At 49.6% G+C, this 26740-nt stretch overlaps 1 protein-coding gene across 1 annotated transcript in view; it reads right to left on the bottom strand.

Moving 5' to 3' along the window:
* The window catches only part of SERINC4 (serine incorporator 4), a 251852-nt gene that overhangs the window by 22684 nt on the left and 202428 nt on the right, over positions 1-26740 (bottom strand). Inside the window, exon 9 of the mRNA XM_069222637.1 lies at positions 18904-18976. Within this exon, the coding sequence (XP_069078738.1) occupies positions 18904-18976 (73 nt within the window). The remainder of the gene's footprint in view (positions 1-18903; positions 18977-26740) is intronic.

A 26740-nucleotide genomic window follows, 5' to 3' on the forward strand; every position in this document is an offset into this window, starting at 1 on the left:
CCCAGGACAGTAATGTCACAGACTAATATGGCATCCGCCTGTTCGGCATGCATTGTACAGCTGGAAGTGACCTCGTTCTGCCGGCGGAAGTTGTCATGGTGGAAGGCGGTCTAAACCGGCGTGCAACCCCCCACTGGTTTACATTGACGTCTCTGGGAGACTGGGACCAATGACGATCACTGCCAGCGGTCGTAACTGCCATTTTGTATGGGTCACTTGACTCCTGGCTTTCTGGCAAGACAGACCCCCACTTTGTGTGCTGCTGTGTCCTGTAATTTGGAGCAACGATGGTACGCACTGCAGGGGATAGGGCCCCAGCCTTCACTACGGAGGAACTGGAGAAACTGGTGGAAGGGGTTCTACCACTGTATGAGCGGTTGTAGGGTGCTCCAGGGCAACAGGTCCATACAATGTACTTTGTCCCACTTGTCAGGCAGTGTTTGACGATATATGTGTGTGCACACTGACATGTCATGACTGATCAGGTGTTTAGCATGCACAGGATATGTGTGGAATACTGGCATTGTGCATGGTCCCTGTTCTTGTGTGTCGCCAAAGGTTACTGCTGTATTGTTGTAATTAACATCATGCCCTCTCTTTTCTGAATGCTTTCCATGCAGTTCAGCATCCACCAGAAAAAAAGGGTTATGGAGAACCATTGCCAAGGAAGTGCGGACCCTGGGGGTCCATAGCCGGCAGAGCACCCACTACAGGAAGCGGTGGGAGGACCTAAGGCGATGGGCCCGGAAGACGGCGGAGGCCCAGCTGGGTATGGCCTCCCAACGTGGGAGGGGTGCCCGTCGGATCCTGACCCCTCTAATGGCCTGCATACTGGCAGTGGTGTACCCAGAGTTGGATGGACGCTTGAAGGGAGCATAGCAGCTACATGGGGGTAAGTGTTGACTGTCAGGTGACTACTGCATGGTTGTGTACTGTGACCCTCACTGGATTAGGAATTGATGTGGTCAGATGTGATTTAGGGAATGCACAGTCATGGTTGTCACACCCATCATGTAGGAGTGTGTGACGTTAGCTATGTTGAGCCATGCAGGAAAAGAAGTGGTGGTACTGTGACACACGTTCACCTGTAGGTATGGGTCACTCATCTATGCAATGATGTCACTGGCTGCATCCTCCAACTCTGCGTGTACTGTTGCAGTACAAGGTGGTTATTTAGGCACTGTATATGGGTAATGACAGGCATGTTACATGAACATTGCAATTGTTTGACTTGCTACATCAATGGACCTCTGTAGCACATGTACTCCACACATTCCTGTCAGTTAGTTAGTGTTCCCAGTCCCTCTGTGCTCAGATTTGTATCATCCACTAATGGATGACATGTGGATGGGTATGGTCCTGGGCTGTTTTGTTGGATAAGTAATTCATGCAGTTGATAGCCATGTAGTGGTTTTCATTCAGGTGTTTTGGCTGCAGGGATGAGGTGAGTTTGGGTATCGCTTGCATGACCCAATATTAAATGATTGGTAAATGGTATCTTGTTTCCCCAGCACAGGCTGTAATCTGCATTGTTTGTTTGTGAAGTGGATGTGTGGGTTAACATCCTTTCCTCCCTTTTTGTTCCCCCGCCCTCCTTCTCTCTCTCCATCTCTGTCTATGCGTGCATTAGCATCATCTGGTGAAGGAGGAAGGGCACCAGTGAGTGGAGATGCAGCAGCCCCAGGACCCAGAAGGCGGACACCAGTGAAGCTGAGGGGACCAGTAGGACGGAGGGCGAGGGGAACACCCCGGGGGAGACTGGAGCTACCAACACATCTGATTCAGATTCCTCCTCTGATGGCGGCTACCTGGTGGTGGTGGAGCCATGGTAAACAATACATACATCCACCCCATTTGAACACATACACAGGATGACAGGCCCGGCAGCTATGATACCACATATGTAAGGGTCTGCATAGACAGTCACACACGTGTGGGACAGGAACGACGTAACATAGGTAACATCCTCTATTGTACACCTCCATGAGTGGTCAGGAACTGGTACTTGCCACACAGCAGCTGGCAATGCAGCATGACATGCCTACACAGCAGGACAAGACTGATAATTCCCCCTAACATATCCCCAAACAGGTAGACTGAGGACCCTAAACCTTTGGTACAACAATAAGGCTGTACCGCAATGGCACTAGCATTCCACATATGTACTTAGCAACAGTGCATTAACACTACCCCTCATGGTACGTTTACTATCCTTCAAGGTTGGAAACCAAGATGAAAGGCTGTAGTCCCCACACACACCTTGATGCATGCAAATACTGGCTAGTGACTGGCTTCAGCAATATATCTTCCATGGGCAGATGGCATACAATTCACACATACCCGTACATCATTGAAAGTAGTGATGAATCAGGTCAGTCCTGTTGTCGTGTGCCTCATCTTCGTCTGCCTCCCGCTCAGCATCAGAGTCACCGGCCCCAAACACTGCTCCAGCATCAATGTCCCCCTCCTCCAACAGTGGGATGTGCCTTCTGAGGGCCAGATTATGGAGCATGCAGCATGCAACAATGATCTTGCAGACTTTCCCTGGTCGGTATTGTAGGGCACCACCAGACACATGAAGGCAACAAAATCTAGCTTTCAAGAGACCGAAAGTCCGCTCAATCACTCGTCTCGTCTCGCCATGTGCCTCATTGTACCTGTTCTCCCCTCCTGTAGTTGGATGTCTCAAAGGTGTCTGGAGCCAGGGCAGGTTGGGGTATCTGGAGTCACCTGTGTTGAAAAGAGAACATGACCATAGGTAACAATGCTAGGCAGAGGGCTGACTGTGTTATGAGGGGTACGAACTTCTGACATGGAGGGCAGTACACATACCTATGAGCCAGGCCCTTTCTCCCTGTAGCTGTGACATCATTGCAGGGACACTGCTGTTCCTCAGGACGTAAGAATCATGTACTGATCCTGGGAATTTTGTGTTCACTTGTGTTATGTACTCGTCTGCAAGACACATCATTTGGACATTGAGCAAATATTTACTCTTCCTGTTTCTGTAGACCTGTTCATTGGTCCTCGGAGGTACCAAGGCAATGTGAGTCCCATCAATGACCCCAATTACATGTGGGACAATTGATATATTGTAGAATGCTGCTTTTACAGTGGGCAATTCTTGACGTTGTGGGAACCTAATGTACCTGTGCACATGCTTGAGTAGGGCATCCAGCACATCCTGCAACACCTTACTGAACTTGGGCTGTGAAAACCCAGCTGCCAGTCTCACTGTAACCTGAAAAAAGACACTCACCAGAAAAAGCAGGACTGACAGCATCTGGACTGTTGGAGGAATGGCACGGGGATTTCTCAAACCCGACAGGAGGTCTGGCTTCAACTGAGCGAACAATTCCCTGATGCACAAATGGTTCAGTTGATAGGTCAGGATGATGTGGCGCTCTTCCATGGTATCAAGATCGACAAGTGGCTGGTAAACTGGGGCATTCCTCATCACTACAATGTGGCGATATCTGTGCGGGGACACAAACAACAATCTGGGAACCACTCACAATGTAGGGCACCAAGTATGACATACGACAGTCATGAAGAGTAAATAGCGCAAGTTGGTTGTCATGTTGTGGGAAGACACATTACTCCACACAGCATTCCTAACCAGACGATGGCACATGATCACCGTGGCAGTGGACGTATACAGGACATGTACACGTACACCTTTCATGTGTTCAACTATACTGATCAAACATGGTGATAACTGTAGAGACAAATTTGGTGTTGTCACAAGTCACTCACTACGTGTCATTATCCACAATGTGTCACCTGATGTATCTATTTGTGACGACATGCAGGTAATTATGCAGTGTGCACCCAGGACAGTAATGTCACAGACTAATATGGCATCCGCCTGTTCGGCATGCATTGTACAGCCGGAAGTGACCTCGTTCTGCCGGCGGAAGTTGTCATGGTGGAAGGCGGTCTAAACCGGCGTGCAACCCCCCACTGGTTTACATTGACGTCTCTGGGAGACTGAGACCAATGACGATCACCGCCAGCGGTCGTAACCGCCATTTTGTATGGTTCACTTGACTCCTGGCTTTCTGGCAAGACAGACCCCCACTTTGTGTGCTGCTGTGTCCTGTAATTTGGAGCAACGATGGTACGCACTGCAGGGGATAGGGCCCCAGCCTTCACTACGGAGGAACTGGAGAAACTGGTGGAAGGGGTTCTACCACTGTATGAGCGGTTGTAGGGTGCTCCAGGGCAACAGGTCCATACAATGTACTTTGTCCCACTTGTCAGGCAGTGTTTGACGATATATGTGTGTGCACACTGACATGTCATGACTGATCAGGTGTTTAGCATGCACAGGATATGTGTGGAATACTGGCATTGTGCATGGTCCCTGTTCTTGTGTGTCGCCAAAGGTTACTGCTGTATTGTTGTAATTAACATCATGCCCTCTCTTTTCTGAATGTTTTCCATGCAGTTCAGCATCCACCAGAAAAAAAGGGTTATGGAGAACCATTGCCAAGGAAGTGCGGACCCTGGGGGTCCATAGCCGGCAGAGCACCCACTACAGGAAGCGGTGGGAGGACCTGAGGCGATGGGCCCGGAAGACCGCGGAGGCTAAGCTGGGTATGGCCTCCCAACGTGGGAGGGGTGCCCGTCGGATCCTGACCCCTCTAATGGCCTGCATACTGGCAGTGGCGTACCCAGAGTTGGATGGACGCTTGAAGGGAGCATAGCAGCTACATGGGGGTAAGTGTTGACTGTCAGGTGACTACTGCATGGTTGTGTACTGTGACCCTCACTGGATTAGGAATTGATGTGGTCAGATGTGATTTAGGGAATGCACAGTCATGGTTGTCACACCCATCATGTAGGAGTGTGTGACGTTAGCTATGTTGAGCCATGCAGGAAAAGAAGTGGTGGTACTGTGACACACGTTCACCTGTAGGTATGGGTCACTCATCTATGCAATGATGTCACTGGCTGCATCCTCCAACTCTGCGTGTACTGTTGCAGTACAAGGTGGTTATTTAGGCACTGTATATGGGTAATGACAGGCATGTTACATGAACATTGCAATTGTTTGACTTGCTACATCAATGGACCTCTGTAGCACATGTACTCCACACATTCCTGTCAGTTAGTTAGTGTTCCCAGTCCCTCTGTGCTCAGATTTGTATCATCCACTAATGGATGACATGTGGATGGGTATGGTCCTGGGCTGTTTTGTTGGATAAGTCATTCATGCAGTTGATAGCCATGTAGTGGTCTTCATTCAGGTGTTTTGGCTGCAGGGATGAGGTGAGTTTGGGTATCGCTTGCATGACCCAATATTAAATGATTGGTAAATGGTATCTTGTTTCCCCAGCACGGGCTGTAATCTGCATTGTTTGTTTGTGAAGTGGATGTGTGGGTTAACATCCTTTCCTCCCTTTTTGTTCCCCCGCCCTCCTTCTCTCTCTCCATCTCTGTCTATGTGTGCATTAGCATCATCTGGTGAAGGAGGAAGGGCACCAGTGAGTGGAGATGCAGCAGCCCCAGGACCCAGAAGGCGGACACCAGTGAAGCTGAGGTGACCAGTAGGACGGAGGGCGAGGGGAACACCCCGGGGGAGACTGGAGCTACCAACACATCTGATTCAGATTCCTCCTCTGATGGCGGCTACCTGGTGGTGGTGGAGCCATCTGGGATCATCACAGCACCATCCTTGTCCACCACCACCCTAACCAGCACCGCCCTCCTTGCAGCACTCCACCCAGTTGACCTTGCCCGCTCACCCAGGAGGGTGGGCGTCTCCTATGCGGCAGGCACCGCTGCCCCAGTCAGCCCTGCTGCCCTCAACCAGGAGGCTATTCGAGCTCCTGAGGTCCATCTCTCTGGGGCAGACAACAATCGTGAATGCCATCCAGGGACTGGCATCCCAGATGCAGCAGTCCAATGCCTTCCTGGAAGGCACTCATGGTGCCTTGTCTGGTCTACAGAGATCGCTTCAGGATCGCTTCAGGATCAGGACCTCCTTCATCTTCTGACCCTCCTCCAGCTACCTGTTCCCAATCCACAACCTCTCTCCCTATACCTGTCCAAAGCACACATACATACTAGCATACACCCCCTACAACAGACAAGGGGGGTAATTACAACACTGGCGGTCCAAGACCGCCAGGGCTGTTTGTGACGGAAGCACCGCCAACAGGCTGGCGGTGCATTCCGGGTCATTACGTCTGTAGCGGAAGCGCCACGGTCACACCGCCGGGGACAGTGGTTTTCCGCCACAATGGCCCCGGCAGTTCTAATCCGCCAGGGCAGCCCAGGGGATTATGAGTCCCCCTACCGCCAGCCTTTTCCTGGTGGTTTGAACCGCCAGGAAAAGGCTGGCGGTACGGGGAGTCGCGGGGCCCCCTGACAGGGCCCCGTGCAGCTTTTCACTGTCTGCTATGCAGACAGTGAAAAGCACGACGGGTGCAATGCACCCGTCACACGGCCGCAACACCGTCGGCTCCATTTGGAGCCGGCTCCTGTGTTGCGGCCGAGATCCCTGCTGGGCCGGCGGGGATCTCAAAATGACCGCGGCGGGAGTGTGGCTGCATTGGCGGCTGCCCGGCGGTCAGGTCTTGGCGGGCGGCTTCAGCCGCCCGCCAAGGTCATAATGAGGGCCAAGGTGTGCAAAGACAGTCATAGGCATCACAAACGTTCCCACAGGCATGCACACACACAACACACATCTGCAGACATGACAACAGACACTCCCCCACCACCTCCTCCCTTGCAGTCACATCTCCACTCACACCAGCCAGCACTGCATCATCACACGCTGGTCTACTACCATTCCTGTCATACCCTCAATGACCATAACAGCAGACTCACAGACACACACCACATCCGCACTCACCACAACTACCATCTCAGCCACCTGCAGCACATCCACCTCACTTGCTCACACCACCGCAACATTCACTCACACTTCTCCCATTCCCTCTCCCTGCGTCTCTATCACCCTCCTGCCAATGAATGCTCATGCACACACTCACCCACCCAACATTTAGCCACCACACACATACAGACATTGCACACACCAGCATCCACGTACAGCACACCAACACGTCAGATGAGCACTCCCTCTACCTCCACTCCCAACCCTCAATCATGTGACCGCCTATGTACCTAAGAATGTTTTCCTTTCTGCCCTTGATCTCTTCCCTACTCCTCTCCCACCCCATTTTCCACGTTAACGCCGTGTCCCCCTGCCCCTCTCAGGCCCTTCCACCTCACATTCCTAGGGTGCCCCCACTGGTGTTTCTCCTGCTTCTCCACCCTGCAAGAAATCCACCCCTTCTGGTGCCAAAGTCACCCCTCCTAAGCCCAAACCAAAACGTGCCCCTTCCACATCCAAGCCTCCCCCACCATCCCCACACCCCTGAGGTGCCTGCCTGTCCCATTGATACCCCTACGACGTGGAGGCCTCTTTTCTGTCTGGAGTCAAGTTGGGCCCATGATTCATGGACAATGTGTCCTGCATTTCTGGACCTTGGACTTGCCATTGGCACATTTTGTATATAGTTTTCTAATTCTTTTGTTGTTGAATACAACTGACCGCATTGCTGTGAATGTCAAGTTGAGATGCTTGCCCTGGTTTTCTTCTACATGGTGGTGTGACATCTGTGTGCAAAGGTGTGTGATGTCTGTGTATGGATTGTGTCTGTGTTGTTGCATGCGCTGGGTAGATGGTTTGGGCCATGGGGATGTTGTGATGGGTGTGACTGCTTTCTTGTGTGATTGTATGGAGTGTTGTGTGAGTCCGTGCGTATGGTGCTGCATGTGTGGTTTTCCCTTGATTGTTGGTTGTAAGTGTTGTGTCACCTGTATCATTGTTTGGATGTGTGTTCACGGCTATTGATTGTGTGTCATTGCTACATAGATTTCATGGTGTGTGTGTATGTGTGGTGTCAGACGACGTGCCTGTCTGTGCCTGCGTTGAGGTGTTTGTGGTCTAGTTGTCAATGTGTGGTTATGGGGTGTGTTGGTGGTGTTGTTGTGCGTTGTGCTGTACGTTTGGCACGTATCAGCTTGGCTTTGTGTGTGTATTGGGTACTTGCCATTGACGTATATTGTGTGTGTCTGTGTGTGGCCTTAGCTGTCTGTGTGAGGAATGTGTGTTATGTGTGGGATTGTATCGCTGCCATTTCCTCCCCTCTATGCTAGGCGTACTTACGGTTGTCATCTTCGTCGTTGTCGGTGGCCCTGAAGGAATATGGAGAGATAGAACGCTGGGAAGACTAGCAGTTTGTCTGCCATAGCGGCAGCAGAGGCTTCTCTGTGCCTGGAGGTGGGTGTCTCCTTTTGTACTTTCTGTTTCCGCCATGGTTTTCGTGGCAGCCAGCCCACAACGTATATCCTGGTGGTGTGGTGATTCGGAATATGGCGGGCGGGACATTGGCTTCCGCCTGCATGAAGTTGGCTTCCGCCACGGTGCTGACGGTGAGTTGTCTGTGTTGCATTGGTTTCACCGACTTACTCGTTAAAATGGCGGTCTGCAGCGCCAGCGCGGCGGTTCAGGTACCGCCAAACTCGGAATGACCCCCTGAGTTGGAACTAGGGCCATCTTGGTATTGAGAACACGAGGTGCATGGTTAGGTAATCCTATTGGTGGCCTGGTATTGATACAGAAATTGAAAGTGTGGTCAGAGAATCTGTGAAGTGCGTTAATTCTGATAAATCGCTGGTCAAACTTCAACCTCCATTGCATCTTTAGAGTTGGCACAAATGCCATGGGAAAGAATTTGAGTTGATGATTTTGGTCCTGTTCACGGTAGGCATGTTTTACCCAGGTTTGCATTTGTAGCCACTGATCACTTTTCTATGTGGCTGGAAGTTAAAAGTAAAGCGGATGCCAAACGTGTGGTGGAGTTTGTAGAAGAGCCCTTTCACAGTGAGGGGTTTCCCAAGTGTATCATAAATCACAATGGTTGACAGTTTGTGCCGAATGTTTAATGGAATTATTGTTAGGACTTTTATAGTGCATAGTAATTCTTCTCTTTATCATCCCAAGAGCAACGTTAAAGTTGAATGTTTTAACTGAGTGATTAAGGGCTCAATTGTCCTCCCTTCCACCCACCATATTCCGTTTCTCCCCACATTTTCAGAAGAGACCCAGGACAGAAATTACACAACACAGCAGGTCTTCCCGCTAAAAAAGAAAAAAAAAAAAAAAACTACCTTACAATACAAAATATTAAATTGATAGTCTACTAACTAAATACAAAAAGCATAAAGGAAGCATTTGCAATATATATATATATATATATACATATATATATATATACATATAGCAAACTTACAAACGTATACTTCACTTATCTATATCGACTTGAGAGTAAGCTGTGCCTGGAACCAATACATGCAGGGCTTGAGTTACTAGTAAAGGACTTCAAGAAAAGGTGAAAGTGTTCTTGTTATTGTATGTTAACACAACAGGAAGCAGCTTCTGCAGTACTGTTCACGTTCTCCGAGACTGCTCAATGCCTAGCTTTTTGCGCTGTGGTGTTTCCTCCTTGAGGAAATGCATTCCACTGTTGGTGGGACCTTGGCTTCCTTTAAGCATTTCTTCATCTGTCACTGCACTGATCCCATGGGTCCTTAAGAAAGTCAAGCAGGACAAGGTTAAGGCTCATTCTGATGAACGCAGACTGGGCTCAGAGGGTCTGGTTTCACAGCTCCTAAATCTCAGCACATGCCCACCATTTTGACCGCCTCGTTGGAAGGATCTACTGTTGGCCAGCAGGACAAAATCCTACAACCAAACATGCACAGTCTCCACCTCCACGCAGGAAGATTTAGCAGAATCCACTGAAAGGTTTTAAGCTAACATTGGAGGTGGTAGATGTCAGTTTGCCTGCGTGATAACTATAGGTCACACATGCTGTCGGCATTCTCAGTTTATCGATCATGCCCTGTTGCACTACCTGCCGGTGTGTAGTTGTCACTACAATGAGTTTTCATGATCTAGTCTGGTATCTGTGAAGGTTCACAAGGTCAGAAATCACAAGGTATGGAATATGTGGTTAGTATTTACCAGAAACAGCACTACCAAAGCTAAGTAACTTGTTTTTGCCATTCTAGCTGAAATCACAGATACAGGATCAGGGGAAATTCTACTGCATCAACAATGGCTAATTTATTCCATGCATCTATTATGCACATTACAAAGACACAGTGCTCAAGACACATTCATCAAATTAAACCGCTCAGGCTGACTCAACTAAACTGCCAACAAGAAATGATAGATGGAGATATGAGGGAATGCCCAGAAAGCCACCTTACAATTTGGGTTGGATTGCATAGGATTCAAAGGTCACTGTTCTGACCAAGAAATTACAGAGTGCAGGTATCTTTCGATCTATGTTTCCCGATGTGCTAGATAATCTCCAACAGCTGTACCTCTTGTTCAAATTTACACAATAGTTCAGAGTCCTGGATGCCTCTGGCATGGCCTCAGAGCACATCTTTGTCGTGAAGTTTCATCTTCTATAACGGAAGCCTTCATTCTGCAAGACTGAACACCACATTATCAATCATGGCCTGTGGTTACCAAGAAGAAAGCAACAGCAGATTATGGCCCTCATTACAACCCTGGCGGTAAGTCCCACCTACCGCCGTGCAGAAGATTGCCAACATACTGCTGCCACGCGGAATTCCGCTACAGGTATTACGACCCACAGCTCGGAATCCGCCACAATACAGACACCCACACAAGTCCGTCACACCAAAGGTCAGTGATAAACTGGCGATAACAAAACCGACACCGTCACGGCAACAAGAATACGCCCACACTATCACGACCCACGTATCAACGCGGCGGTCTTTCAACTGCGGTAAACCATTGGCTGTACACACCGCTGCGCTCAAAATACACACACACTTACAAAACACAACCACATTTGACAATTCAAAATGCACACACCTGATACACATACACACACCACTCCCACACACCAATCCAATATAAAACACACACGCACATTACCCACAAACCCTTACTACCAGAAATTTGTAAGCAGGCCAGAGAGAGACAATACCAAAAACAACACCAGCATCCACAGACACACAACACCATCACTTACACAACATCCACGCACCTCAAACAACACACACCAACACATCCTCTCACACATCACACCAGACACCACCTCACACATCACCCACACCACATCATGGCACCTCAAAGACACCCCAGGTTCTCTGAGGAGGAGCTCAGGGACATGGTGGAGGAAATCATCCGGGTAGAGCCACAGCTATTCGGATCAAAGGTGCAGCAGACATCCATTGCAAGCAAGATGGAGCTATGGCGAAGAATTGTTGACAGGGTAAACGCAGTGGGACAGCATCCAAGAACACAGGATGACATCAGGAAGAGGTGGAACGACCTACGGGGGAAGGTGCGTTCCGTGGTCTCAAAACACCAGATTGCTGTACAGAAGACTAGCGGTGGACCCCCACCTCCTCCCCCACAACTAACAACATGGGAGAAGCAAGTCTTGGAAATACTGCATCCTGAGGGCCTCGCAGGAGTAGCAGGAGGACTGGACTCTGGTAAGGAAAATCTTTACTACCTTATTCCCTCTACCCCACCTGCATGCCATCACATACCCCCACCCTTACCCTCACACCCATCACCCCAACAACCCACAGATACCCCACCAACACAACCCACACATCCCAAAACCAAGCCCTGCATGTAACACCAATGCATGGACACCCACCACCAAAGCATGTCCAGTACAGAGACTCACTCATGCCCAAAATCACCAATCACACAAGGACCAAGCCAATAATGCAAGCACTGGAGTATAGGGTCACTCACCCATTGCACACAATGGCACACACAGATACAATAACTATGCATTTACACCCCACCAGGACCCCTACCCAACGTCAGCGGACAGGAGGTGCCAGACATATCCAGTCCCCCCACAGAAGAGGCCCACAGTGATGACAGCAGCTCTGCACGCCTGGATCAAGAATACCAGCCCGGCCTATCTGGGACCTCGGGACAGTCGGTTCCCCTACCACTGTCACAAGCCACCACAGACCCTCCCCCTAAGGAAACACCAGCACAGCACCCACCCAGCGGGCCCATCCCTCTGTCCCCAGGACACGTCAATCAGCAGTGTGTCCACCACTACAGGGAACCTAGGCAAACCCACTAACACAGGACGATCAGGGACCTGGGGGCAGTGGCAGTGGGCACACATACAGGGGACAAAGGCACAGGATAACATGGAAACTGGGAGGACTGCTGTGTGACGGGGGACAGGCCCAGGGAACCGACACTCCACGAGGCACTCTCCAATCATGGGAGCGTACTATCATTCCCAGGAGACCATGGCAACGGTACTGGCCAAGTTTCAGGAGACCCAGCGGCTGCAGAAGGAACACTACCTTGGGATCAGGGAGGACTTGAAGTCCATTAACACCACCCTGGTCACCATTGCAGGGGTGCTGGCAGACCTTCTCAACACCAGGAGGGACACAGTGGCACAACAAGGGGCCCCTGACACTAGCCTGGATGATGAACAGCCCTCCACCTCCGCCGGCGCTAGTGGACAGGAGGCACTGCCACAGGAACAACAGGACACCAGCACCCCACCCCTTGCAGATGGAGAACCACCCCGCAAATGGTCTCTGAGTTCCAGGAACAAGACAGAGAACATTGCCAAGACCCCTGCCAGGAAAGGAGACCCCCCTGAATGTCACCCTTCTATCCCACTATGTCACCCTGTCCATCCTTAAACTACCATTGCTCCACTTCCTATGCCCCGTTGGACAATGCACCTGTGAAACAAATAGACTGGACTCTGCCATGGACAATCCTCCACCATCACCCCAGCCCATTTTACAACCCACCTCCACTTATTTGCACAGGAATAAACACACTTCAATCACAAAACAATCTGGAGTCAGTCTGTGCTTTCACAAATGTGTAATTGCAACAACTATGGAATAGAGCAATGTCAATGTACTTGTTCACATACCAATGTAACACAGCTGTAGACCAGGAGTAAACAGAGCAGAGGGCACAAAGTAGGACCCAGATCTGTGAAATGGAAAGTCAAAGTGACAAGTCAGGGTCCATACACTGGGTGAAAATGATAGACTTATGCTAGCTCAAAAACAGTATGGGATGTGGGAAGCAGTTACATCTTCTTACCTGTGTCTCACTGGAAGTATTGCATGATGATATTGTTTTGGTTGTCGATATCCTCTTCTTCTCCCTCCTCTTCTTCACTGCCCACAGGCTCCACAGCTGCCACAAGACCATCATCTGGCCCATCCTCCTGCAGAAAAGGCACCTGCCGTCACAAAGCCAGGTTTTGCAGCATACAGCAGGCCACGATTATCTGGCACACTTTCTTCAGTGAGTAGTATAGGGAGCCATCTGTCCGATGGAGGCGCCGGAATCTGGCCTTCAGGAGGCCGAAGGTGCGTTCGATCACCCTCCTAGTTCGCCCATGTGCCTCATTGTAGCGTTCCTCTGCCCTTGTCCTGGGATTCCCCACTGGCGTCAGTAGCCATGACAGGTTGGGGTAACCAGAGTCACCTGCAAATGTTGATGGATATCTGTTAGACAGCCCCATACCCAGACACCTTTGTCAACTGTATTGGGACCTTGCCCTCACCTATTAGCCACACACGGTGCCTTTGGAGTTGCCCCATCACATAAGGGATGCTGCAATTTCTCAAAATGTAACCTCATGCACAGAGCCAGGATACTTGGCATTGACATGTACTGATCTGCCAAACACACCATCTGCTCATTCATCGAATGGTAGCTCTTCTGGTTTCTATACACCTGTTCATTCTTCGGGGGGGTACAAATGCCACATGTGTCCCATCAATGGCACCAATGATGTTGGGTATATTTCCCAGGGCATAGAAGTCACCTTTCACTGTGGGGAAATCCTCCTGAGGGAAAACGATGTAGCTGCGCATGTGTTTCAGCAGGGCAGACAACACTCTGGACAACACGTTAGACAACATTGGCGGGGATATCCCTGATACCATGGCCACTGTTGTTTGAAAAGACCCACTGGCCAGGAAATGGAGTACAGACAGGACCTGCACTAGAGGGGGGCATCCCTGTGGGATGGCGGATAGCTGACATCAGGTCTGGCTCCAACTGGGCACACAGTTCCTGGATTGTTGCACGATCAAGCCTGTATGTGACTAGGATGTGCCCCTCTTCCATTGTTCACAGGTCCACCAGGGGTCTGCACACCGGAGGAGGCCGCCATCTCATCACCTGCCCCAGCAGACCTGCCCTATGGGGGAGAACAGAGAGCAGAGAGTCAGCCAACACTGAGGTATCACAATTTGTTATTTGCAGAAACGTTATTAATCTGCAATGTGCCGGTATCTGTCTATATTCCCAGCCCAGATAAGTGTGACGCAGTTAACATTCATCCCATGTGGCCTCCTGAAATGGCGGCTGCCTGACCTGTAAGGTGAGACAAGGGGATATAAGGTAACTGCGCTGGCGTTGTACACCGTCGCGGTGGGCGGCCGAAGACCGCGGCGCAATTCTGCATTGGTTAACATTGGGCCCTATGGGTCCCAGGAGCCAATGACGATGTACGCCGGCGGTGACGGTACGCACCGCCGCGGATGTGACCGCCATTTTCTGTCTGTTCCCTCACTTGATACCTGACCTTCAACAGGAGAGGACCTACACTGCAAGTGCTGCTGCTGTGACCTCCATGGCGGGGACAGGAGCAGACAGCAGTGACAGCGACTCCTCCTCTGATGGGAGCTTCCTTGCGGTGGCGGGCACCTCTGTGCTCACTGCTTCAACAGGTACAGCCGCCACCCCCCTACCAGCAGCCCCTCAGTGTGTTTCCTGTGCCCGCTCACCCAGGAGGGTGGGCATCTCCTTCACCCCAGGCACCTCAGGCCCTGCCCCAGTCAGCCCTGCTGCCCTCAGTGAGGAGGCTATTCACCTCCTGAGATCCCTGACTGTTGGGCAATCTACCATTGTGAATGCCATCCAGGGTGTAGAGCGGCATTTGCAACAAACAAATGCATACCTGGAGGGCATTCATTCTGGGCAAGCAGCCCAACAGAGGAAATTTCAGGCTCTGGCCTCAGCACTGATGGCAGCCATTGTCCCTGTGTCCAGCCTCCTCCCTCCAACCTCCTCCACCCAGACCCAATCCCCTGTGCTTCAGCCTATCCCAAGCACACCATCAGACCAGCATGCACACACATCAACACACAAGAGTGGGCATGGCAAACATAAGCACCACACATCCCACAGGCACTCACACAAGCACCATCCCCATGCAGACACACCAACATCCACTGCCTCCACTGTGTCCCCCTCCTCCACGTCCTCCTCCTCCCTCCCTGTCTCGTCTTCACTCACACCTGCATGCACTACGTCCTCAGCCACTACCTCCATCACCAGCACGCCCATCTCCACACACCGCTCATGTGCACTCACCACCCCCACTACCATTCACACATCCCCAGTGTCCTCTACCAGTGTGTCAGTGAACCCTCCTCCCAAAATACACAAACGCAGGCACACACCCACCCAACAGCCATCCACCTCACAACAGCCTCCAGCTCATGCACCTTCACCCAAATTCAGCAGGCGTAAACCTCCTTCAACCACTACCTCTACCTCCACTCCCAAACCCTTCCATCTTCCCATTCCAGTGTGTCTAAAAATCTCTTCCTGGCTAACATTGACCTCTTCCCTACACCTCCCCCCCCGTCCTTCACCTTGGGCCAGGCTTTCCAGGTCCCAGCCCAGCACCTCAGCCACCCCATCCCCATGCACAGTGGTGCCAGCAACTGCGGGTTCATCGAGTGCATCACCCATCAGGGCTGCCAGTGTGCTACGTAGCGAGGGCAAGGACATTCCGCCACCTGCCAAGGTGAAGAAGGTGCCCACATCCCAGTGGGAGAAGCCGAAACTACCAGCCACCAAGGGCTCGGCAAAAACCAAAGGGGATAGTGGAAAGACAACTGCGGCACCATCAAAGGTAGGGAAGGGCCAAAAGCAGAAGAGCAGGTCAGGAGAGGGCCTGGTGGCACCGACTGAGGGACCAGTGTCACCCCTTCTGTCCACGACCACGCCAACCTGTACGGTGGCGAACACCGCTCGCTGACCTGCCACCACAACCGCCACCTGCACCGCCACCGGCACTTCTACAGCCTCAGCGATAGTCCCCAGCCTCTTCCCCAGTGGGCAGCCATCCGAGGCTGCAGAAGACGTCCTGCTTTGTCCCTCAGCAGATGCTGACCCATGCACCGCCGCTAGCACCGCCGCCACAGACACCGCCGCCAGCACCGCTGCCACAGACACCGCCGCAAGCACTGCCGCCACAGACACCACCGCAAGCACCGCCACCACAGACACCACCGCAAGCACCGCCACCGGCCCCGCGGCGTCCTCGGACACCGGCACCACCACTGACATGGCTACCATCCCCAGTGGTCAGTCGTCTGAGGCTGGATGTGAGTTCCTGGACCCTGGGCAACTTCCATGAGGCATGACTTCCATCACTGTTTGCACCTGCAGATGGAATGCGAAGCCGCAGCAGTGTGGGGTATGTCGCTGCATCCATGGCGTATCATGCTACCTGAACCTCGTCAATCTCGTGGCACGCACACCCAGGTGAGGGAATTGTACCGGCCACACTGCACGTGGAGCACTCTGGGCACCATGCCCCCTCCAGAACCAGTGGAGAGATACATCCACTACCTCAGTCCTTGGCAGGATGAAGCACTCTGGGCACCATGCCCCCTCCAGAACCAGTGGAGATTGACATCCACTACCCCAGTCCTTGGCAGGATGAAGCACTCTGGGCACCATTCCCCCTCCAGAACCAGAGGAGATTGACATCCACTACCTCAGTCCTTGGCAGGATGAAGCACTCTGGGCACCATGCCCCCTCCAGAACCAGTGGAGAGATACAACCACTACCTCAGTCCTTGGCAGGATGAAGCACTCTGGGCACCATGCCCTCTCCAGAACCAGTGTAGAGATACATCCACTACCTCAATCCTTGGCAGGATGAAGCACTCTGGGCACCAGGCCCCCTCCAGAACCAGTGGAGAGATACATCCACTACCTCAATCCTTGGCAGGATGAAGCACTCTGGGCACCAGGCCCCCTCCAGAACCAGTGGAGATTGACATCCACTACCTCAGTCCTTGGCAGGATGAAGCACTCTGGGCACCATGCCCCCTCCAGAACCAGTGGAGAGATACATCCACTACCTCAGTCCTTGGCAGGATGAAGCACTCTGGGCACCAGGCCCCCTCCAGAACCAGTGGAGACTGTTATCCACTTGAGAGACTGTGGCTTTGCACTCCTCAGGATAAAGCAGTGGGCAAACCACCCACTGGAGAGACTTGTGAGATTGTGGCTTTGCACTCCCCAGAATAAAGCAGTGGGCAAACCACCCACTGGAGAGACTTGTGAGACTGTGGCTTTGCACTCCCCAGGATACAGCAGTGGGCAAACCACCCACTGGAGAGACTTGTGGGACTGTGGCTTTGCACTCCCCAGGATACAGCCATGGGCATGGAGCCCCCTCGTACAGCAGTGGTGTTGTGCGTTCATCAGGCTGAGGTGTCCCCCCTCCCCCTCTCCCTGAGGTGCCTGTGTATTTTCGATCTGATGCCCCAGCAGTGTTCTCTGCGTTTCGAGTTAGGTATCATGTGTGGGCTTCGCCCATGCATTTTGGGCCCAGTGGGCCACGGACAATGATTGGTACACTATCCGGACTTGTGTAGTTGGTGTACATATTTGTATATACTGAATTTTGACTATTGACGAATGGATTTTTAATGATTACAATTGTTACAATCATTTCCTTTTGTCCTTGCGTTCTTCCAGGGGTTGGGGGGGTGTATATGGAATGTTGATGCATGTATTTGTGTGTATGTTGTTGGGTGTGAGGGTGAGGGTGGGGGTGTTGCGTGTGTGTGTCACTCTCTTTCCTCCCCCTCCCCTGTGTTGTAGGTGCAGTACTCACCATGGTCGTCGCCGCCGCCGTTCGTACTCCTGGTAGATGAGAAGCATGGGCAGTACGTGTAGTTCGGTCTCCATGGCGTCCTGGTTCCTCGTTGGGTGTCGAGAGGTGAGTGTTTTCCCTTCTGTGTACTGTTTCCGCTGTGCTTTTGATCGTGTTGATTCCGCCCCGGAAAAGGTGGCGGATAGGCATCTTGAAATGGGCGGTACTTTGTCTTCCGCCTGTCTGTTGGCGGTTACCACCACGGTGTTTGTTTCTACCGCCGTGGCGGTCGGAGTGTTAAAGTGTCTGTCTATGTTGGCGGTTTCCGCCACGGTCGTTATCCCATTTCTTTTCTGCCGGCCTGTTTGCGGTATTACCACTGCTTTAACACCGACCGCCAGGGTTGTAATAAGGGCCTAAGTTTCTCATCCAAAAGCACTCCCGCCACATTCACTCCAATGTAAGCCACAATCATAGATTGATGTTCAAAGCGCATGCACTGCAGAGCAGGTCTATTGGATCCCACTGCAGCAGGGAACCTCTATTATGCTCACTGCCTGGCAATCATCTGCTGTGTGCAGCCTTTGTGGTCTATCATAGCCCATGCCATGACAGGAAACCCAGACAAGATGGTAATTTACCAAGCAAGTATTTTTCTATTAATTAATTGTTCATATTTCGAGCTTGAAGAGGAGTAGATGCAACACTTAATAGCTAAACAAAGAACGAGCTGTAGATTTTCATCTAACGTAGTAATGAGAAAGCTATTGAGAAATGTACCATCTAGCAGAAAACAAGGAGGCGTTCACAGTATCTAATGCTCACAATAAATGACAAGTGCAAGCCTAACTAGGCTATGTATGGGTGACACATGTTCAGACTTGAGGTCTTAGTGCCCGTGTTTACTTACCTTAAACTCATAACTATAGACTTTGATCATCCACAAAGGCCCGAACATCTCTGCTAGGTAGGACGCTTCATTACTTGGGGAAAATTTAGAAAAAAAACACTGTCAACATGTATTGCTCAAATGATTTCTTTGTTATTAATTGGTGAAAATATGTTTTCAGTTATTTGACAAGAATACCATCAATATTGCCGTTGCCACCTTAATGAATTAGTTATAAGTAACCAGTAAGATCACTTTACATCATTGTTAATGGTGTCCTAATTCATAAGCATTACAAAGCCTATTTTTGATTTATTTTTAAATGTTTGCCTTACCAGAAACAGCAATGCTGGCAAAGCTAACCTCTTTTACGGCAAAATAATGATTCTATTAGCAGCATCCCTGTTACATCAGTTTTATTATTAAAGCGGTATAGTCGACCTCATCAAATGAGAATAATAATATTATTCAAAATCTTTTCATCATAAAATAGCCTCAATTATGACACAGGTGAAACAATAAACAGGGGGACATTTAAATCCAGGAAAAGCAAACAGGAAAAAAATAAATTTGCTGAACAGAGAGAACCATGCTACAGGGAAGAGAGAGAGAGAGAGAGAGAGAGAGAGAGAGAGACGTTAGGATCCTCATTTGAAAATGCTTATCTACTGAGTGGAAGGATCAGCAAGAAGACAAGAAGAGGGTTAAACAGCCGACTGGTTATAACAGCAGACCTTAGTCAGATTCTGAGATACTGAAGCCCAAGGCCTGGCACATAAGTATAGCCCACTGCCACAAATGGATTATGAATTTGGAAGAGGACAACCCTGCCAACTCAATAAACCCCCTCTGATTAGATCACAGTTCAGATCACAGTTCTGACAGAATCTCTGCTGAACCCCCAGTAGCTCTTCTGCTGACATTCACCTCAGACGGCCCAGAAGCGTAACGGCGTAACGGCGGTTTTGGCATTTGTCCGCCCGCCTTATTTTGAAAGGGCGGACAAATGGCAGGTTTTCACTGTCTATCACCACCAGGTAAAACCTGGTGGTAAGCGGCAGTGAAAGCTGAAAATGACTTCCACGTCATAGAAAAAAAATACCATGGTGAAGGAGTAATCTTTTTTTTATTTCCAAAAAATACTGCATTAGGATTTCGTTTTGCAAAATATCAAAACATTTACAGAAAACGCTGTGACGGAAATTCCTGTAAATGCAAGAGATATCCACTGGCTGGCAGACATCTCTACATTTGGTGAGTGGAGTATCCTCACCATGGTGGGAGAAAAGCACTCCACCATGGCGATGGTACCTAATCCGCTTACCAAAGTCTATATCAGGCCCCAAGTATCCAGCTAAGGGGAAAGCTGCTTCTGGTCAGTTCTGCAGCCTATAGCTCCTCAGGGCAGGCATTGGGGCACTAAGGGCCATATTTATACTTTTTGACGCAAAACTGCGGCGCCGCAGTTTTGCGTCAAAAAATTTACTGCGAGCTAACGCCATTTCGTAGCGCCGTGCGGGCGTCAAATTTATACTTTGACGCACGGCGGCGCAATCAACAGTTGGGAGTCATTATTTTTGACCCACATCGCGGCGTCAAGTCGTAAAGGAAAACGACGTTAACGCGGCGGAAATGACTGTGGGTCGATTTACGACACCGCAACCCGGATATGCGCAGTTTTTTGACGCAATAGCATTAAAAAAAAACGCGAACACTGCAAGTGCACCATAGGAGAGCCAAAATGGATCCCAGATGCCACTACAGACCCCAGGAAGATGACAGCAGACCAGGAACCAGCCAGGACGATCCATACAAGAACCAGGACATTTATAGAAAGAAAAGAAAGTGTCGCTTCAGTGCAGAGGAGCAGGAAATCCTGGTTAAAGAGGTGACGGAACACCAGCACCAACTGTTTATCACCTCAAAGCTGCCAATCAGTAGGAGAGAGGCCATATGGCAACAAATTGTTGACAAGATCAACAGTGTGGCTGAAGTACACAGGACAGTCACCGAGTGTAAGAAACGCTGGCATGACTGCAAACGTAGGACAAAGGAAAAAATGGCCAGGAACAGGAAGGCAGCACTGCAGACTGGATGTGGGAGTCCAGCACACCAGGAGGCCCTGGACCACATGGAGGAGATGGTCGCAGCTGTCATTCCTGAGGAGATCGTCACAGGGATTCAAGGACAGGACAGCGCAGACTACTACGAGACAACACACATGCAGGGTAAGTCGCATGGGGAATTAAAATACAATAATGTTGACTGTAAGCAGGGGGGGAAATACCTGCTACACATTGCATGTAAGTCATCATATACATGGAGTGGCATGGGTAAAGGGGCACGGTAGGGGGGCATGGCCTGCACAGACAGAAGCTGGGGTACAACATTACACTACACCAACAACAGTCCTTTGGGGGCATGCTGTCATGCCAACAATGGAGCAAAGGGAAAGCCTCAATAGGAGGGAAGGCCACTACGTCAAACTTACATCCTGGCACTCATCAGCCAACATATCTCCTACATTAACTAGGGCCCTATTAGCAATCCTCTAGCCAAAACGACAACTGCAATGTAACTGCCACAACAGTTGACACTACCACCTCTGATCTGTGTGCAGCTCAAGTAGCCAATGGCAGTAACCTCCCCATGGAACATACATATCTAAATTAGGGGGTGAGGATGACATCTACAACAATCTCCTGAAACAAGACAAAGGCCCCAGTACACGCAAATGTCAATGCCCATAGGTGTCACAAATATCAGCCAATGTAAACAACAATAGGAGTGACACAACACTAAGGACACACCCATGCTGCATATGTCAGGGTCCTTCCCGTGCCTGGCAAACAAGGCAACATCACAAAAGTAATACTGCTCAGACAACAGCATTGAGGAGGGGACACATGTAACTGGTCACTGAAATACACCTGCACAGTCAGAGGGGGAAATAGGACACTGATACGACTATCAGGGCAATCCAATGTAACACACATTACCCAACATCAGCAGGACACATTAACAATATCAACATCCATATCACATCATAACATTGCCATGCATAGGATATGCTACATGTCAATTACATTTAAGTGGATGTGAACGATCAGGGATTGGGGCAGGTCCTGAGAGTCAATTGTGCTGCCAGGACCATCAGAACACCCGCAGGCAGTGAAAGGTCTCACCGTGAGAATGGATATACACGGAGGGTCGAGTAGGACAAAAAGGTAGCTATTCTCTATTTGGTATAAAGCAACACCTAGAGGCGATGAGGCTGACAAGTCTGATAACTCAATAACATACATGTGACACACAGGTGGGCCATAGGCCTATAACAATGCCCATCTGAAGGACAGCAGATACCAATACCAAACAAGATCAAAAAGTGAATTCATCAAAAGGCAGGCACGTCACGTCAAAATTGTCACAACACAGACACACTAATTGTACCCTGTTTCATTGCAGAGGAAGATGGATCACCTGCCGATATGCCTGTCCCAGATTTCCCTGATGACATGGATGACGAGCCCATAAACATTCCCCAGGAGACCATCCAAAAGGTCCTTGAAACCCTCCAGACCCCACCTTCAGTCACAAGGAGGAGCACAGAACAAGCAGCCATCACAGAAGAACCACCCACCACCCCAATTGCAAGACCTGCCAGCTCCAATACAGCTGAGGACTCTGACGACACTGGCACCAGCTTTGAAAGAACTGTAGTTGGAGTACAGCGGGAGCTGGCCAAGGAGGTGCGGGTGGGGATGCAAACTATGGCAGCCAGCCTTGAGGGGGTGCGCTCGTGCATGATGTCATCTGCAGATCAGGCAGCAGCTATGCAAGCCCTAACATCCATACTGCAAGGACTACAAGAAACTGTCAAGGAATTCACCACTGCAGTAAGTGAGTTGCCACAACACCTCGCACCCCAAACCTTCCACTGCATGCACGAATGCAATCATGACTCCCTCAGGGCCGACCTGGCTGCCTACCATCGTAATGTGGCTGCTATTCTCAAAAACCAGCAGACCCTCCTTGCTGCAGTACTGCCCTTAAGACCTTCACAGGGAGCAGCGACCGGGATGTCTGACTCCACGTCTTCTAACACTGAGGTGTGTGTTGCCCCTTCACAACCAACAACAACAAGGACAAAGCAGGCAACACACACATCAGAAGAAGAAGACATGGAACAGATCACATTCACACGTAAGAGTACCCGGAAGCACTAGTCCCTGCACCATGGTCTACTTTGAACAAGGTCCTACGTTTTGTCAAATGCCAGTCTTACTACAACTATACTCAATGACTGTTCTGCTAACCACTGTATAACTTGTCAGCATTGCCAGTGAATGACTCTCTCCTACTAATCGGCAAATCCTGTCCCTCTGCACTGTCTGTAACATCACCCCAGCATGTCAGGAGCATTATCCACACCCCTTCTGTAAGATCACCATGTAAGATTGCAGTAGAACGGACTCAGCAAACATGGACAATGTACATATTGCACTACAGCACCTATCAATAAATTGCACATGCACACCAAATATGTCTCTGTGTAATTTGACACATCAACTGTGCAGTAGATAACACAAATGTGCCTGTGTGACAACCATGTAGCTTGTCAATACAACTGTCCTGACATCATGTAGTCAGATACATCTGTGCAGTGGCCAGGATTGCATCATAGCCTGCCCATCCTGAGGAGAATAACTGATGAAGGGAGAAACCACACACAATCATGCTGTGTTGTACAGAATAATGCTTCATCAAGAGAAATCAAAGTTAACTAATAGTGGCTGATAAATGTTGTCACCATGCAATACTAACACATTGAATTATGCAGTCTAATCTAAGCAAACACTACAAAACACATCATCAATCAACCTTTCTGAGTAAACATCCAAATAAGTAATCATGCTGAATTTTAGCACAAATGATCAATGTCAGTTATGAAGACAAGAAGACAAGAGTGTTAACAAGACCTCATCTTCAAAGATGTCCCTGAACATCACACTGCAGTCCGACCTAAAAATTTCCCCACAATACCAAGTCTGGAAGCACACTTTGTGACGTAGAAAACATACTCATCGACACAAATCCTTTGTGATCCATGTCAACTCCGATTGGTGGTTCTAACAAATGGTGGATACTTACCAAGGTAGCACAGGGGTAGCTGCCATTTTACACCTCAGTTTGTTTTGGTTTGTAGCATAGGACACAAATGTCATAGAACAACAATCACCTCCACTGATGGCAAGGCCATGATCAAGTAGCAGTTAACACATAATGCAAAGGGTTATCTATATATTTATTCATAACTAATCACACCAGAGGCAACTAAGGGAAAAGTCATACCTACACTAATCTAACCTGACTACTCATTACCCACAACTGTCCCTAACTAACCTAAGCTAAACTTACTCTACACATATAACGAATCGATCTAAACATCAACCCCCCACCCACCATTATGAGACAGGACACATGCAGGACAACACATACTAACCTACACACATACTATACTATCCTAAACAATCATATATTTTTTTGTACATTTTTTGATATTTTTTTTATTTTTTTATTTTTCTTTATTTTTTAAACACACAGGAACCCCAACATTGACCCCCACCCACCCACCCACACACTTAATAATGAAAAGTAGAAAGAATCAGGACCCCCCACCCTCCTCCCTAACACTAACTAAGCTAACAACCTATACTAACCTAACACTAATCCCCCAAGCCCACTAATCATGATAACAAGGAAAGAGGAGGGAGGGGAGTGAATTATGTACATTGAACATATCAGTCCTAGAGGTTGGCCCTCCGGAGGGTCCGCCTGATAGACCTGACCCGCTTCTTGATTTAGGCCACATCCTGGCTAAGATTGTCCACCTTCCTCGTAAATTTGTCCATTTTGCGTTCCAAAGCCTGGAATGCCGCAGGGTAGATTGGAGGTGCTGCTGCTGTTTGGGTCCCGGCAGAGGTGCTCTGTGTGGGTGTTGAGCCTAGCCCACTGGACTGTCCTGCAGCTGTCACACTGCTGGGTCCTGGTTGTGCTGCAGAGGCAGGGACAACTGTCCTGCTGTGGCTGGGGCCACTTGGGGAGAACCGGTGGTTGTGGTGGTGGTGGCTGTAGTGGGCAACCTTGGGCCACCCTGTGGTGAAGCCCACCATGCTCCGGAGGCCCGATCTGACTGGTATTTACGGGCCATCCGTCGGAACCCCGACTGCACCTGCAGGATGTGTCGGTACCTCATGGCCCGCCTCTCAAATTCATGCCTCTGTGCGGCACTCATGTTTGCAGCTGTGAAGACAAAGGGCAACTATTTACCATATGAACTGCATTGTGTGGAATAGCACAAGTGGTCAATCTGACAATACATTTACTGTACTTGTAACAGCTCATATCACCATACAGATCATTGAAAGTCTCAGAGGAAGTACATGGGAAGCCTGCATACAAAGGTCATCTCACACATAGCATATACAATAATCTACATGATGGGTAACAACTGCCAATAACGTGTCATCAAAGTACTTACAGTTGCAGCTAACAATCATGCTGCACCTCTTCCGCCTATTGCCTGGACTACATATGTCAGTGTATGTGATAACAATCACAAACTTCAAGGTCTGCAATTTGTAATGGGATTTGCTAGTATAGAACTCATGTGCCATAACTGAGTGTGTACACTAGGTTCAAACCCATATTTCATATAATCACAAGTATGTGTAACATACAGGTTGCTTCAGTCCTAGGTAACCTATTCACAAACCCATGCCTGTCTTTGAGGGGGGGGTGGGAAGAACAACAAACAATCCCAAAATAGATGCACACCCAGGAGTGTAAAGAAAACTCAACATGTTTTTGCCTCCGCACACACACCACCAGTGAAGGGCTATCAACAAATTGGAGTCAGCTAAACCTTGTCCTATCCAAGGTCCACACATGTCAAAATGTACTGACCTAGGCCAACATCACATACTTCCAGTGAGGCATATTTTTCTACAGACACAGAGGAGCAAGAACACCCATGATCATGAATAGCATGCACACCTAGTCCGTTGCAATCTAGTCCCACACATTTCTAGTACAACTTGTGGAAGTACATGCTCCCGGAAGATCCAACCTACAGTGTACTCAGTACATCGGTTAATAGGGAAGCAGCAGATTTCAGACAAGCCATTTGCAGAAGCTATCTGGGAGAATGTCAGTCTGACATGGAGACTCAGTCCGAGACGAGTCCCAGTGCAACTCTTAAAGTAACTAGTGTATTCCACATGACTCACCCCATTTCCCATAGCGGGCCCTACAGGAATGGCCTACAGACCCAAGATCAGACAAATGGATAAGCATAGGTCAACTCAAAATCAAGTGATAACTGAAATCCCACTAATGGAACAAGACTAATGATTGGGCAGCGCATCAAACCTTGCAATCTGTTCAACACACAGTAGTCCATCACACATCACCAGCAAACACAAAACATACCACACATGTCAACACTCACTGTAGGTGTCGGGGTCCTCAAAACGAGCCACCTCTCCCACTGTGTACGGTGCAGGTCCACCTGTAAAGCATGGAAGCAAGAATATGCTCAGAATCCGTGCACTGACAAACAATTTCAAATACAAACACAATGTGATAATCTGACATGAGTAATGAAACACTTTCACACATGCTCATACTGCATGGAATAATTCCTGTGCAACATTTACATAGGATGGGTCTCCTGCTACAGTTACACACACTTCTACACACATGCAGTGGCCCGGACTGTCATGTGGTGGCAAACATGCACCTCCATTAGTGTGCAGCAACAATATAGGTCTGTATTCATCTCATCATGTGCATCCAA

This window comes from Pleurodeles waltl, chromosome 3_1, assembly GCF_031143425.1.
Source record: "Pleurodeles waltl isolate 20211129_DDA chromosome 3_1, aPleWal1.hap1.20221129, whole genome shotgun sequence".
Classification (NCBI taxonomy): Eukaryota; Metazoa; Chordata; class Amphibia; order Caudata; family Salamandridae; genus Pleurodeles; species Pleurodeles waltl.